Source organism: Dermochelys coriacea, chromosome 9, assembly GCF_009764565.3.
Source record: "Dermochelys coriacea isolate rDerCor1 chromosome 9, rDerCor1.pri.v4, whole genome shotgun sequence".
Taxonomy (NCBI): Eukaryota; Metazoa; Chordata; order Testudines; family Dermochelyidae; genus Dermochelys; species Dermochelys coriacea.
In genome coordinates, this window is record NC_050076.1 from 3077091 (window position 1) to 3091097 (window position 14007).

Sequence of the window (14007 nt, forward strand, 5' to 3'; positions counted from 1 at the left end):
ATCCAAGCAGCGGACCAAATTCGGTGATGAATCCTGGTCACGTGCCACCTGAGGCACATTGCACATATGCTAAGAAGAAGTGGCATTTAAAAACCTGTTCATTACCCTTTGCTAAACACAGCTTGTTTTCTTGTATCGTCAGGGCCCTAGAAATGCAGGATTTTGCACAGAGTCTCTCCCACGCTTGCTTCGCTGGGCCCTCACTGAAACCCTCACGCTAGATCCTGAAGGAAGAAAAGGGATCACTTTCAGCTTGTGTTTCCTTGGCGTTTGGGAATAAAAGTGCGGAGTCACCCTCGGACGCACTGTGGTTCCATCTGGCGGCATCCTGCGTGTTCAGCTGCCAGGCAGTGACTAGCTCAACCGTCTGCAACTCACGTCAGCTGGGATTTCCTTCCGGCCTTTCTTGCATTAATTAAGGCAGAAAACCAAGGTGCATAATGACCTGACTCCCTTCCCACATCTGGTGTTAAGTCAATTAAATCTCTTCAATGGAGCCTTGACTAATACAAAAAGAAAAGGAGGACTTGTGGCACCTTAGAGACTAACAAATTTATTTGAGCATAAGCTTTCGTGAGCTACAGCTCACTTCATCGGATGCATTCAGTGGAAAATACAGTGGGGAGATTTATATACATAGAGAACATGAAACAATGGGGGTTACCATACAGACTGTAACCAGAGTGATCACTTAAGGTGAGCTATTACCAGCAGGAGCGGGGGCAGGAGAAGAAAAACCTTTTATGGTGATAATCAAGGTGGGCCATTTCCAGCAGTTAACAAGAACGTCTGAGGAACAGTGGGGGGTGGGATGGGGGGAGAAATAACATGGGGAAATAGTTTTACTTTGTGTAATGACCCATCCACTCCCAGTCTCTAGTCAAACCTAAGTTAATTGTATCCAGTTTGCAAATTAATTCCAATTCAGCAGTCTCTCGTTGGAGTCTGTTTTTGAAGTTTTTTTGTTGAAGGATAGCCACTCTCAGGTCTGTAAGCGAGTGACCGGAGAGATTGAAGTGTTCTCCAACTGGTTTTTGAATGTTATAATTCTTGACGTCTGATCTGGGTCCATTTATTCTTTTACGTAGAGACTGTCCAGTTTGACCAATGTACATGGCAGAGGGACATTGCTGGCACATGATGGCATCTATCACATTGGTAGATGCGCAGGTGAACGAGCCTCTGATAGTGTGGCTGCACTCTCCTTACAGTGTGTATGGTAACATCCATTGTTTCATGTTCCCTGTGTATATAAATCTCCCCACTTGTATTTTCCACTGAATGCATCCGATGAAGTGAGCTGTAGCTCATGGAAGCTTATGCTCAGATAAATTTGTTAGTCTCTAAGGTGCCACAAGTCCTCCTTTTCTTTTTGCGACTACAGACTAACACGGCTGCTACTCTGAAACTTGACTAATACAAGTGACCCTCCTTCCATGTCTGTGGTGACGCTCCCGGGCCAAGTTCTGCATGTGGAATGGTGATGATATGGATGGGGGAGAGCCAGGACTGGGGCAGAGCCAGGGGACGTGTACTGTTCCCTCCCCAGCTGTGCTGCACCCACCAGAGTCGGGATGTGGAGTTTGGTGCATCTACACAGTGCTGATCATCCTCAGCTCACATTGGCATGAGGGAAAGATGCTCAGGATCAGGCCCCAAGGGGAGTGTGCTGCTCTGAGCTCCAACAGCCAATGGTGCACAATGAAATGGGGATGTGAGCTTATATGGCAGAAGGGGGAGGGACAGGGAAGTGGGTGAATCTTATCTTTGAAAACTCGTGGTGAACGGGGGAAGTCCCGGATGACTGGAAAAAGGCTAATGTAGTGCCCATCTTTAAAAAAGGGAAGAAGGAGGATTCTGGGAACTACAGGCCGGTCAGCCTCACCTCAGTCCCTGGAAAAATCATGGAGCAGGTCCTCAAAGAATCAATCCTGAAGCACTTAGAGGAGAGGAAAGTGATCAGGAACAGTCAGCATGGATTCACCAAGGGAAGGTCATGCCTGACTAATCTAATCGCCTTTTATGATGAGATTACTGGTTCTGTGGATGAAGGGAAAGCAGTGGATGTATTGTTTCTTGACTTTAGCAAAGCTTTTGACACGGTCTCCCACAGCATTCTTGTCAGCAAGTTAAGGAAGTATGGGCTGGATGAATGCACTATAAGGTGGGTAGAAAGCTGGCTAGATTGTCGGGCTCAACGGGTAGTGATCAATGGCTCCATGTCTAGTTGGCAGCCGGTGTCAAGTGGAGTGCCCCAGGGGTCGGTCCTGGGGCCCGTTTTGTTCAATATCTTCATAAATGATCTGGAGGATGGTGTGGATTGCACTCTCAGCAAATTTGCGGATGATACTAAACTGGGAGGAGTGGTAGATACGCTGGAGGGGAGGGATAGGATACAGAAGGACCTAGACAAATTGGAGGATTGGGCCAAAAGAAATCTAATGAGGTTCAATAAGGATAAGTGCAGGGTCCTGCACTTAGGATGGAAGAATCCAATGCACCGCTACAGACTAGGGACCGAATGGCTCGGCAGCAGTTCTGCGGAAAAGGACCTAGGGGTGACAGTGGACGAGAAGCTGGATATGAGTCAGCAGTGTGCCCTTGTTGCCAAGAAGGCCAATGGCATTTTGGGATGTATAAGTAGGGGCATAGCGAGCAGATCGAGGGACGTGATCGTTCCCCTCTATTCGACACTGGTGAGGCCTCATCTGGAGTACTGTGTCCAGTTTTGGGCCCCACACTACAGGAAGGATGTGGATAAATTGGAAAGAGTACAACGAAGGGCAACGAAAATGATTAGGGGTCTAGAGCACATGACTTATGAAGAGAGGCTGAGGGAGCTGGGATTGTTTAGTCTGCAGAAGAGAAGAATGAGGGGGGATTTGATAGCTGCTTTCAACTACCTGAAAGGGGGTTTCAAAGATGATGGCTCTAGACTGTTCTCAATGGTAGCAGATGACAGAACGAGGAGTAATGGTCTCAAGTTGCAATGGGGGAGGTTTAGATTGGATATTAGGAAAAACTTTTTCACTAAGAGGGTGGAGAAACACTGGAATGCGTTACCTAGGGAGGTGGTAGAATCTCCTTCCTTAGAGGTTTTTAAGGTCAGGCTTGACAAAGCCCTGGCTGGGATGATTTAACTGGGACTTGGTCCTGCTTTGAGCAGGGGGTTGGACTAGATGACCTTCTGGGGTCCCTTCCAACCCTGATATTCTATGATTCTATGATTCTATGATTCTATGGGTATGGTTGGGAACTTGCTCCGGTCGGTCATTATAAAGTTAAGTTATTTCTGCCATTATTCTCTCTATATGCATCGTTATCCACTTTCCAGGCAGGAGATCGATACCGTGGGATAAATCGATTCTTGCACTCTCTCTCTCTTTGATCATTAATTCCTTCCCCATCTTTGGCTACGTCTGATACCGTGCATCAGCTGGATGGCTCCAAACAGCGAACCGCGCTCCCGTGGAAGGCAGACATGCACATGCAGGCCTGGGCCATGCTCTCAGCACCACCAGCTTTCTCCCACCACACTGGGAGCGCCACCTCCTGTCGTGGAGTGACACCTGATTTCCAGCGGTGCAAGAAAGGGGAGTCTCAAGCCCCCAGCATTAGCCCCCTTGATCTGAGATCCGGTGAACCAAACTTCTGGGTTCCCGGAACCTCCATCATGTGCCCCTTCAGAACTATGGGCTGTGTGCAGGCTTCGTTGCTTATCAAGAGGCATAATTAGCCCATAACAGCGTGTTATTTACGTAGGATTGTTGTTCTTGCTTCTGTCCCCGGAGACGCCATTTTCCCCACAGCTTTGGGTGCCTCGCTAGCATGCCAGCAAAGCGAGGTGCTGTGTGGTGGGGTTGTTCTGTAACCAATCCCCTTCACTTGTACATACAAGGTGCTCCGGGTAGGGAGGGAAACTCCCATGTGGGTATGTGGTGCACAAGAGAACATTAGTTGTGTCTCACGTTTGACAAGACTGAACCAGTCTGCACTATGGATAGCGTGCTTTGCCTAACAGCTGGGTGACTCACTGAACCATGCTGTCAGGATAAAACGTGTCCCTGGGGTTAACCCAGCCAGCCTGAGGAAATGGGATCCCAGCCCCAAAGCTAGTAGAGATGGGAATTGTGAGGGACAGCAGGACATGTGAGAGGCTAATTTCGCCATCCAGCCCTCCACCATTTCACACTCGCACGATTGCCAAAGCTGTGGAATGAGCCCACAGGTCAAACGTTGATTCTTCACTGCCTAGCCCATGTGGCGCCCAGCGCTATTGGGGCACAAGGGGAGTACTTGGAGCAGAGGCAAATGACGATGCGAAAGAGGCAAAAGAGAAGCAGCAGAGACGGGCTAGTGGGCAGTAATGGTGATGACTTTGACGTGCACGGTTTGTGTCAGTCACAAAAAGTGCCATCTAGTGGCTGGCAGGGCAGAATTCCTGGATTTTATGCCTAGTTCTGGCACGGTCTCAATGCACAAACTTGGGTAAGTTCCTTATTCTCTTTGCTTTATTGATAATTCTACCTACCTCAAAGGGGCGTTATGAGGCTTAGTTATGGAGTGTATTTAAAGTGCTTGGAGGGAAAGTGCTGTATGGTCAAAATAATATTTTTCATTGGTCATGTTTGCAATGCAACATCAATTACATTAGTGCACACTTGACTGCACTTCATCTCTGCCCTGAATTGTTATGCATCACTATAAATGTTTATCTAGATGGGAGTAAAATGCAAAGTAACAGTGCCATTTCAATCTAGCCCTAAGTGGCAGGAGTTATTCCTAAATCAGGGAAAGGCTATAAACATAAGGACTGAATTCATCTTTCTGTAGATGAAAAATGGTTTCATTTATTCAGCTATTTTGGAATGGAATTAGTTTGTTTTATATTGTGTTTATGTTCTTGATGGTGAGCCAGAATCGAAGCATTGCAGGCTCGCTTCTCCCCTGCTTTACACTGTCTGCAGTCGTTTCCACGGCAATTCTCTAGCAACTCGCGATGGACAGACTGTACGCCTGCTTTACATAGGCAAAGGTGTAAGGCTGGCAGGATCAGGCCTAACATCCCCAGAATGATGCGGGGGGGAAGATTTGCAAGCTGACCCCATCTCTCATTCTCATCCCCAGCATACTGGGCCTTGAAACATCACTATTTTGATGACTAAAAGAAAAGGAGTACTTGTGGCACCTTAGAGACTAACAAATTTATTAGAGCATAAGCTTTCGTGAGCTACAGCTCACTTCATCGGATGCATTTGGTGGAAAAAACAGAATGCATCCGATGAAGTGAGCTGTAGCTCACGAAAGCTTATGCTCTAATAAATTTGTTAGTCTCTAAGGTGCCACAAGTCCTCCTTTTCTTTTTGCGAATACAGACTAACATGGCTGCTATTCTGAAACCTGTTATTTTGATGACTGTTAGAGCTATGCCGTATTTACAATTGGATTGTTGAAGATTGGCCTCATGGGGCTAACTCCTGAGACCCTTGTTCAGCAGGACACTGTTTATTTCTGCCTTTCTCAGGGCTAGATCATGCTATACACATCCTTAGAAAGAGACAGCATGTCAGCACATCACCCCAGGCAGAGTGTGGGCTGGTGCTGTGTCTCAGAGAGGGACAATTTCTCCTTGGTCTCTCCAGCTGCACTACAGGGAGGAGTAATAGGACACCTTTTTATAGGAAGCCATAAACTCCACTTCCTGCATGGCCAGCCCCCTCTGCTGACTGCCACATGTGGGGAAGGAGCGGCACAAAGCCATGGCTCTGTCTGCTCCCCACCAGGTTGCTCCCAGGGGAATGACAGAACAAGGCATAATGGTCTCAAGTTGCAGTGGGGGAGGTCTAGTTTGGATATTAGGAAACACTATTTCACTAGGAGGGTGGCGAAGCACTGGAATGCGTTGCCTAGGGAGGTGAGGAATCTCCTTCCTTAGAGGTTTTTAAGGCCCGGCTTGACAAAGCCCTGGCTGGGATGATTTAGTTGGGGTTGGTCCTGCTTTGAGCAGAGGGTTAGACTAGATGACCTCCTGAGGTCCCTTCCAACCGTGATATTCTGTGATTCGATGATTCTGATGGGGGATGTGTTTCTCTCAGACTTGTGATGCCCACACTTCCTACAGGGCCACACAAGGGAGGGGATCCTTTCTCCTCCGTACTTTGCTGCACAGCCACTTAAGGGCATGGCATATTCTGGTCTGCAGTGAGGTAAATAGCAGAGACCCTGACTGAACTGCTCTGTTTATGACTGGAGGGGACAAAGCGGGTTTCAGTTGGAAGCACAATATCCAGATCTGGAGGTTGAACTCCCTCCAAGGTGGGCCCGGATGCAGACATTTGTTGTTTTGGGGGGTCTCATTGTTTCTTGTCAGAGATTAAGGATTGGGAATGGGCTAACTTGTTGATCTTCTGCTAGCTAATATTGGCATTGTGAGCTAATGTGCACTGTTGTGAATCGGGATGTTCATTTTATATGTGTATATCTTTGTATGTCATAAAAAACATGGAGTCTAGAGAGCCTTATCTGTGAGAGACCCGCAACCCTTCGCTTGTATTTGTGCCTCTTGGAAGATGTAGACTTCAGAGGGTCTGACTGCTAGCACAGCTGGAGAACTGTGAATAATAAAGGAATATATTAGTGGGATATTAAGGCTTTTCTGCATGTGTGTGGCGGGAAGGGGGGGGACGAGGAGGCTAGGTTTGGGAATACATAAGCAAATGCTAACGGACAAAGAACTCTGTCTCTGGGATAGTGTGAAAGCTAATTGTTGCCCTTTCTGTTTGCAGTGTGCATGTACAGAGAGCCATCGCTGCATGAAATTGGAGAAAAACAAGGACGCTCAAGAAAAAGTTCAGGGACACCAACCATGAATGGAGGCAAAGTTGTTAACCAGGACTCAACATAACTGACAAACACCCCTCTCCCTCTCTTCCAGTTCTTCCCTTCCCACTCACCTACCCACCCCACCTGGCGAAACCACACTGAGACGACAATAAACTGAGCAAGGCAGGATCTACCAGTAGTGGCTAGGATTCTGAACTCAAAAATCTTTCTTTGTGTAGGACAAGGAAATCGACTCCCAAATCTTGCCTGTTGCAACGTTTCAAAAAAAAAAAAGAAGAAAAAATGTTTTAAATCAGGACTCCATTAACATTTTAAAAGCAAACTGTTTGCTCTTTGATCAAAAGGAAAAATCTCTTCTCTGCATAGTAATAATAAATAATTATTAACTAACACATAATAATAATAATTAATGAATAAAGATGTTAACTTTAAAAATAAAAAAAGCTTTTGGAGAATTGAACTTAGCCCATGATATGCTGAAAACAAGCCAGGCTCTAAAAACTGACTTCTCTGTGCTTTTGTGTTATTCTTTGCTCTCACACACAAACCCGCGTCATTCCCATCCTTTTCCCAAGTGGCTGGACCCGGTTTCCACAGGGCAGAAAAGGTAGGGATGGATTATGATTCTGTGTCCTCTAATAACAATAAAGTATGGCCCAGCTGAATTAGGATTCTGACAGTCACAAGCAATGAACTAGTGATTGTGCAATTGGCTTTGCCAGTCCCAGTAGCGCAGCATGTGGTTATTTATTGTTGCTACCGGTATTTGAGCATGTTTGAAGATGGAGAGAGAGCTTTATGCCTTCCTCCTCCACACAAACATCTTTTACTATTATTAGGTGCCAGAGCAGTTTCAGAACTAAGTGCTCAGGTCCCACAAGGGGAAATGTTTAAGTTTATTAGGGGTTAGAACATCGAAGTGGTGGGGGGTAATAAAATGAGAGGAAATAAAGCTACAGCAATACCAGCTGTTGAGTAGAAAGGAGGAAGAGCTCAGTAGAGGAGGGGTGTATGTGCACATGGGAGAGAGAAAGAGGTGTCTGAGGAGAGGGGCAGAGAGCAGGGAAGGTGGGGAGAGAGACAGGGGTTGCTAGAACATTTTCTTTACCAATTAGCTGACCTCTCAGCAACCACTCTTATACTCCGGGTATTTTTCACTCAGACCATGTTCAAGTCCCAAGCCGATGGTCCCCTGTGAGGCCCTGGAAATCTCCACAGAGCTGCATTACCAATCGGGGGCCCAACACAGTCCCTGGGAGTTGGGTCTCCCCTGGATTCTCATTGCCTGAGCAGTAAGTTGCAAGTGGCCCGTCCCAGCTCCCTGGCTGATTTCCCTTGGAAAGGGGGCTGAGCGTAGCAGATTGGAAGGGGCAGCATGGCACACACCTACCAACTCAAGCCAACTTTTTGATTGCAGAAAACTCAACATCCTTGCCCAACCCCCTCCCAATGCCCCAACCTGCTCACTCCATGCCCCTCCCTCCCTTGCTCACTTTCACTGGACTCACGCAGGGGGTTGGGGGGGTGGGAGTGAGGGCTCCAGCTGGGGGTGTGGGCTCCAGGGTGGGGTCAGAAATGAGGGGTTCAGCATGCGGGAGGGGATTCCAGCGTGGGGCAGGGGGTTGCGGTGCAGGGGGTGAGGGTTCCAGCTGGGGGTGTGGGCTCTGGGGTGGGGCCAGGGGATGAGGGGTTTAGAGGGTGGGAAGGTGCTCAGGGCTGGGGTTGGGGTGTCGGAGGGGGGTTACCTCAGGTGGCTCCTAGAAGCAGCTGGCATGTCCCTGTGGCCCGTAGGTGGAAGTACGGCCAGGCAGCTCTTCACACTGCCCCCAGCTGCAGGTGCTGTCCCCGTAGCTCCTATTAGCTGTGGTTCCCAGCCAATGGGAGCTGTGGAGCTGGTGCTCAGGACGGGGGCATCTCATGGAGCCCCCTGTCCGCCCCGTGTCTAGAGGCCGGACATGCCGGCCACTTCTGGGAGCAGTGCGGAGCCAGAGCAGGTAGGGAGCCTGCCTTAGCCCTGCCACGCCACCGGGCAGCCTTTTAACAGCCTGGTCAGCAGTGCTGACTAGAGCCAGCAGACTCCCTTTTCAACTGGGCATTCTGGTCAAAAACCAGATACCTGGCAACCCTAGAGTAGTGGCAGAGGGAATAGCTAAGCTTTGAATGTAATTGAAAAAGTGACAAAATCAGAGACAGGCAATGCGGGAGGGGAGAAGCACTGAGTTGATATGCAAAGTGTAATCTTCACGCTGGTCCTTTCTATGGATAGTGAGAACAAATGAGCATTTGCTGTGGAAGATAAATTTCCCTTTAGTAAATAAATCAGGCTTCAGCCCTGCAGGACACCCACAGGCAGGGGAGTGGGCTTTGCCACTCTCTGCAAGCCTTTGTTTGCACCCCACCCACAGCTGCTAAGCCTGTCCCTCTGCTTTACAAAGCTCACACACACACCCCATAGGCCCAGGTCTGTGAGGTGCCGTAAACTCTCACTTCCCATGCTCAACAGTGAAGTCAATGGGAGCGGAGGCTGCTCAACACCGAGTCCGTTCAGTGTCTTAGCCCACATCCACCGCCATGAAGCTAAGAATGCCATACTTGGTCAGCCCAGTGTCCTGTCTCTGACCGTGGCCAGTGCCAGGTGCTGCAGAGAGAATGAACAGAACTGGCAATTATTGAGTCACCCATCCCAGAGCCGACCCATGCCTGCTGATGGGGCAGTGAGGGCAGCTACCTTCAGCAATGTTACTGAGCATGCTCAGTACAAGCCAAGCAGCAAATCTGGGGGGGCACGTGACCCCTGCACATCTCACACACACACACACATAGCCTATGCCTGACAGCCAATTCCAGCTTCTGTTCAGGGACATCCAGACCAGGGAGTTGTGTCCCTGATCATCTTGGCTAATTGAATCAGGCAAGGTCCTGGAGCCCAGGGCTGACAATGGCCTACTTTTGACCTTCACAACATCTCATGGCAATGAGTTCCACAGGTTGACTGTGTGTTGTGTTGTTTTGGTTGTTTTAAACTTTCTGCCTATTAATTTCATAGGCTGATTCCTGATTCTTGTGTTATGTTTAGGGCGGTAAATAACACGTCCCTGTTCACTTTCATCAGACCATTCATGATTGTATAGACCCCTGTTATATCCCCGCTCAGTCAGCACTTCGAAGGTGAGCAGTCCCAGCCTTTGTACTCTCGCTTCGTACGGAGGCTGTTCCATCCCCCTCATCATTTTCATTGACCTTCTCTGCAGCTTTTCCAATGCTAATATACCATTTTTTGAGATGGGGTGACCAGAATGGCAGCCAGTATTCAAAGGTTGGGCATACCATGGATTTCTATGGTGGCATTATGATATTTTTCTGTTTTACAACCTATCCCTTTCTTAATGATTCCTAACATTCTGTGAACGTTTTTGACTGCTGTGGCACATTGAGTGGATGTTTTCAGACAACTATCCACAATGACTCCAAGATCTCTTTCCTGAGTGGAAACAGCTAATTTAGACCCCATCATTTTATAGATACAGTTGGGATTATGTTTTCCAATGTGCATTACTTCGCATTTATTAACTTTGAATTTCATCTGCCATCTTGTTAGTGAGGGCCCTTTGTAACTTCGCCGTCAGCTTTGGCCTTAACATTTTGTAGTGTTTGCAGATTTTGCCACTTCACTGTTCTCTCCTTTTTCCAGCTCATTAATGAATACATTGAACAGCACAGGGCCCAGTGCAGTTCCTTGGGGGACCCTGCTATTTACTGTTCACCACTGTGAAAACTGACCATTGATTCCTACCCTTTGGTTCCTGTCTTTTAACCAGTTACTGATCCATGAACAGACCTGCCCTCTTATCCATGACTGCTAACTTTGCTTAAGAGCCTTTGGTGCAGGACCTTGTCAAATGCTTTCTACAAGTCCACTATACTATACGCAGTACACTATATTGACTATTGGCTCACTCTTGTCCACATGTTTGCTGCCATGTGGACATGTTTTGGGTCCAAGAAGTCTAATAGAGTGGGCAGCATTATTTCCCGTTACAAAAGGGACTGTTCCCCCAATGTATCACATTTAGCTGGCTGTAATTGCCAAAATCGCCTGTTAAGGCCTTTTTCAAAAGCAGGCATTACATTAACTACCCTCCAGTCATCTTGGACATAGGCTGATATATGTAATAGTTTACATGCTGTAGTTAGTATTGCTGCAAGTTCATATTGGAGTTTCTTCAAAACTCTTGGGTGAATACCATCTGGTCCTGGTGACTTTGTTACTGTTTAATTTATCAAAACCTCTTCTATTGAGGCCTCAAACTGAGACAGTTCCTCGGATCTGTCTCCTAAAATGAATGGCTTGGGCATAGGGAATTTCCCCCACACCCTCAGCAGTGAAGACCAATGCAAAGAATTCATTTAGCTTCACCACAACAGCTTTTTGTTCCTAATCATCCAGTAGCCCTGCTGACTTTTTGGCAGGCTTCCTGGTTCTGATATATTTAAAAAACTTTTTGCTCTTAATTTTTGTGTCCTTAGTTGCTCTTCAAATTCTTTCTTGGCCTGCCTTGTACTTTTACATTTGACTTGACAGAGTTTTCTATTTCTATGCTCTTTTCTATTTTCCTCACTAGGCTTTGACTTCCAATTTTTAAAGAATGCCTTTGTAGTCTGCCATTTAGCCATAGTAGCATTTTTTGGGAGGGGGTGTTCTTGTACAAGTTTTTTATTATTATTATTATTATAATTATTTTGGGTATACGTTTAGTTTGAGTCTCTATTATGGTTGAAGTTAAATGCTGCTCTGGTGGGCTTCTTTAGCATTTCCCCCCTACAAGGATGTTAAATTTAATTACATCATGGTCATTATTACTTCTTGCACCAGATTCTGTGCTCCATTTATGACTAAACCAAGAATTGCCACTCCCCTTATGGGTTCCAGGACTTGATGCTCCAAGAAGCAGTTATCTATGGTGTCTAGAAATTTTATCTCTGCATCCCATCCTGACGTGATATGTTCCCAGGCAACATGCGGGTAATTGAAATCCCCCATTATTATTATGTTTTCTGCCTTTGTAGCCTCTCTAATCTCCTTGAGCATTTCACAGTCACCGTCACCTTCCTGGTCTGGTGGTCATTAGTATATTTCTACTGCTGTACTCTTATTATTCAAGCCTGGAATTTCTATCCAGAGAGAGTCTATGGTACAGTTCAGTTCATTGAAGATTTTTTTTGACTCTATGCTTTCTTTATTGTGTATCCTGGTATTACCATGTCCAGTGGATTAGCCTCTTTGTACCACGTTTCTGCAATGCCTATTATATCAATATCCTTATTTAATGCCAGGCACTCTAGTTCAGCCATCTTAATATTTAGACGTGTAGATAAGCGTATGTACATTTGGTCTATATTTAGTTGCTTGTTTTTGTGTTTTATTTAAATGGAACTCTTTGATGTTGGACTGTTCCTCACAAGCTCCTATGTATGCTTTACGAATGTCTTTCCTCTCCTTTTTATTTGGGTATAGCCTTCCCCCTTAAATAGATTAATCTCTGAAGGCCGTCTCTGCCCAGACTTGGGGCTCCTTTGTGCTTATCGGCTTGTCCTCAGCCCTTACTTTAAAATAACCCTCGACAATCTTTTTAATTTTACATGCCAGCAGACGGGTTCCATTTTGGTTTAAGTGGAGCCCACGATGGTAGCTGACCTTTTTCCCGGATCAGTCCATAAAGGTCGGAGGGGTGATGTCCAACTTACACAAATGTTGCAATAAAAACAATCCTGGGACGTTTGTCACTCTGGTCTGTGCCCATGTGTTTCTCAGCCTGTAAGCAAGCGCTGCCACTTTCTATGCCCCCTATGGCACCAAAGAGCTGTGGGTGAAATTGAGAGCAGGACATGCCTAATGCCTGCCACACATCCCAAACATTAGTGGTGATGGGCCTGGATAGGGGTAAAGAGTTGGAACCACAAATTAGACAATGCAAAGTTCAACCCAAAATGGTTATGATTTTTTTGAACTGATGACCCCTGTAAATGTGATGCTCTTCAGATACATTACGTGGGCTCCATGGCCGTATTCCACAGCCTTCATCACTGTCACTTTCAGGGCCTCAGCTGGCCTGAGAGGCCAGACCAAGCTCTAAGGTGCTACGGCTTCTGGAGTTAAGCAATCGGACGGTGTGAAATGCCATCCTCTGTGCAATCAGGATGAAGGCCATACAAAAAAGGATGGCAGTTTTGAGCCCGAGGTTCTGAGGCTTTTCAAAAATTAACAAGGGGCAAAAGAAGCAAGACAAATTCCAAAGGTTCTGGAGGATGCTGAGGCTCAGAGAGCAAGGAGAGGAATTGGAGCAGGGGAGAGCAAACTATGGCCCGCAGGCCAGATCCGGCCCACCAGGGCTTTCATTCCAGCCTGCAGGATTGCCAGCCCCATGGCACAGCAGGGCTAAGGCAGGCTTCCTGCCTGCCCTGGCCCCTTGGCACTTCTGGAAGCGGCTGGCACCATGTCCCTTCAGCCCCTGGGTGGGGGTGGCAGAGGGCTTTGTGTGCTGCCCTCGCCTGCAGGCACCGCCCCCCCGCAGCTCTTATTGACCGGGAATGGGTAACTGGGGCCACTGGGAGCTTCGGGGTGGTACCCGCAGGTGAGGGCAGTGCACAGCGGAGCCGCCTGCCTCACCCCACTCCCAGGAGCCATTGCCGGACATGCTGGCCAGTTCCGGGAGTGGTGTGGGGCCAGGGCAGGCAGGGAGCCTGCCTTTGCCCCACTGCGTGCCGCTGCCACCCCAGAGCCGCTCGAGATAAGCGGCACCAGGCTGGAGCCTGCACCCCCAAACCCCTCCTGCACCCAGCACCCCAACCCTCTGCCCTGAGCCCCCTAACCCCCTGCTGCATCCCAACCCCCTGTCCTGAGCACCCTCCTGCACGCCACACCCTTTCCTGCACTCCAACCCCCTGCTGCTCCCTGCACCTCTCCTGCACCCCGCACCTCTCCTGCACCCCAACTCCTTGCCTTGAGCCCCTTCCTGCACACTGCACTCCCTCCCACACCCTGCACTCCCTCCTGCACCCCAACCCCCTGCACCAGCCCTACGTTCATGGCCCTGCATACAATTTCCCTACCCATATATGGCCCTTGGGCCAAAAAGTTTGCCCACCCCTGAATTAGAGCACTTT

At 47.9% G+C, this 14007-nt stretch overlaps 1 protein-coding gene across 3 annotated transcripts in view; it reads left to right on the forward strand.

Moving 5' to 3' along the window:
* FGF12 (fibroblast growth factor 12) overlaps positions 1–7194 on the forward strand; it is a 309214-nt gene extending 302020 nt beyond the window's left edge. For all 3 annotated transcript variants that reach the window (XM_038417131.2, XM_043492340.1, XM_038417130.2), the window contains exon 5: positions 6786–7194. In XM_038417131.2, coding sequence (XP_038273059.1) covers positions 6786–6904 — 119 coding nt within the window. In that variant the 3' untranslated portion in view covers positions 6905–7194. The remainder of the gene's footprint in view (positions 1–6785) is intronic.
* The last annotated feature ends 6813 nt before the right edge of the window (positions 7195–14007 follow it).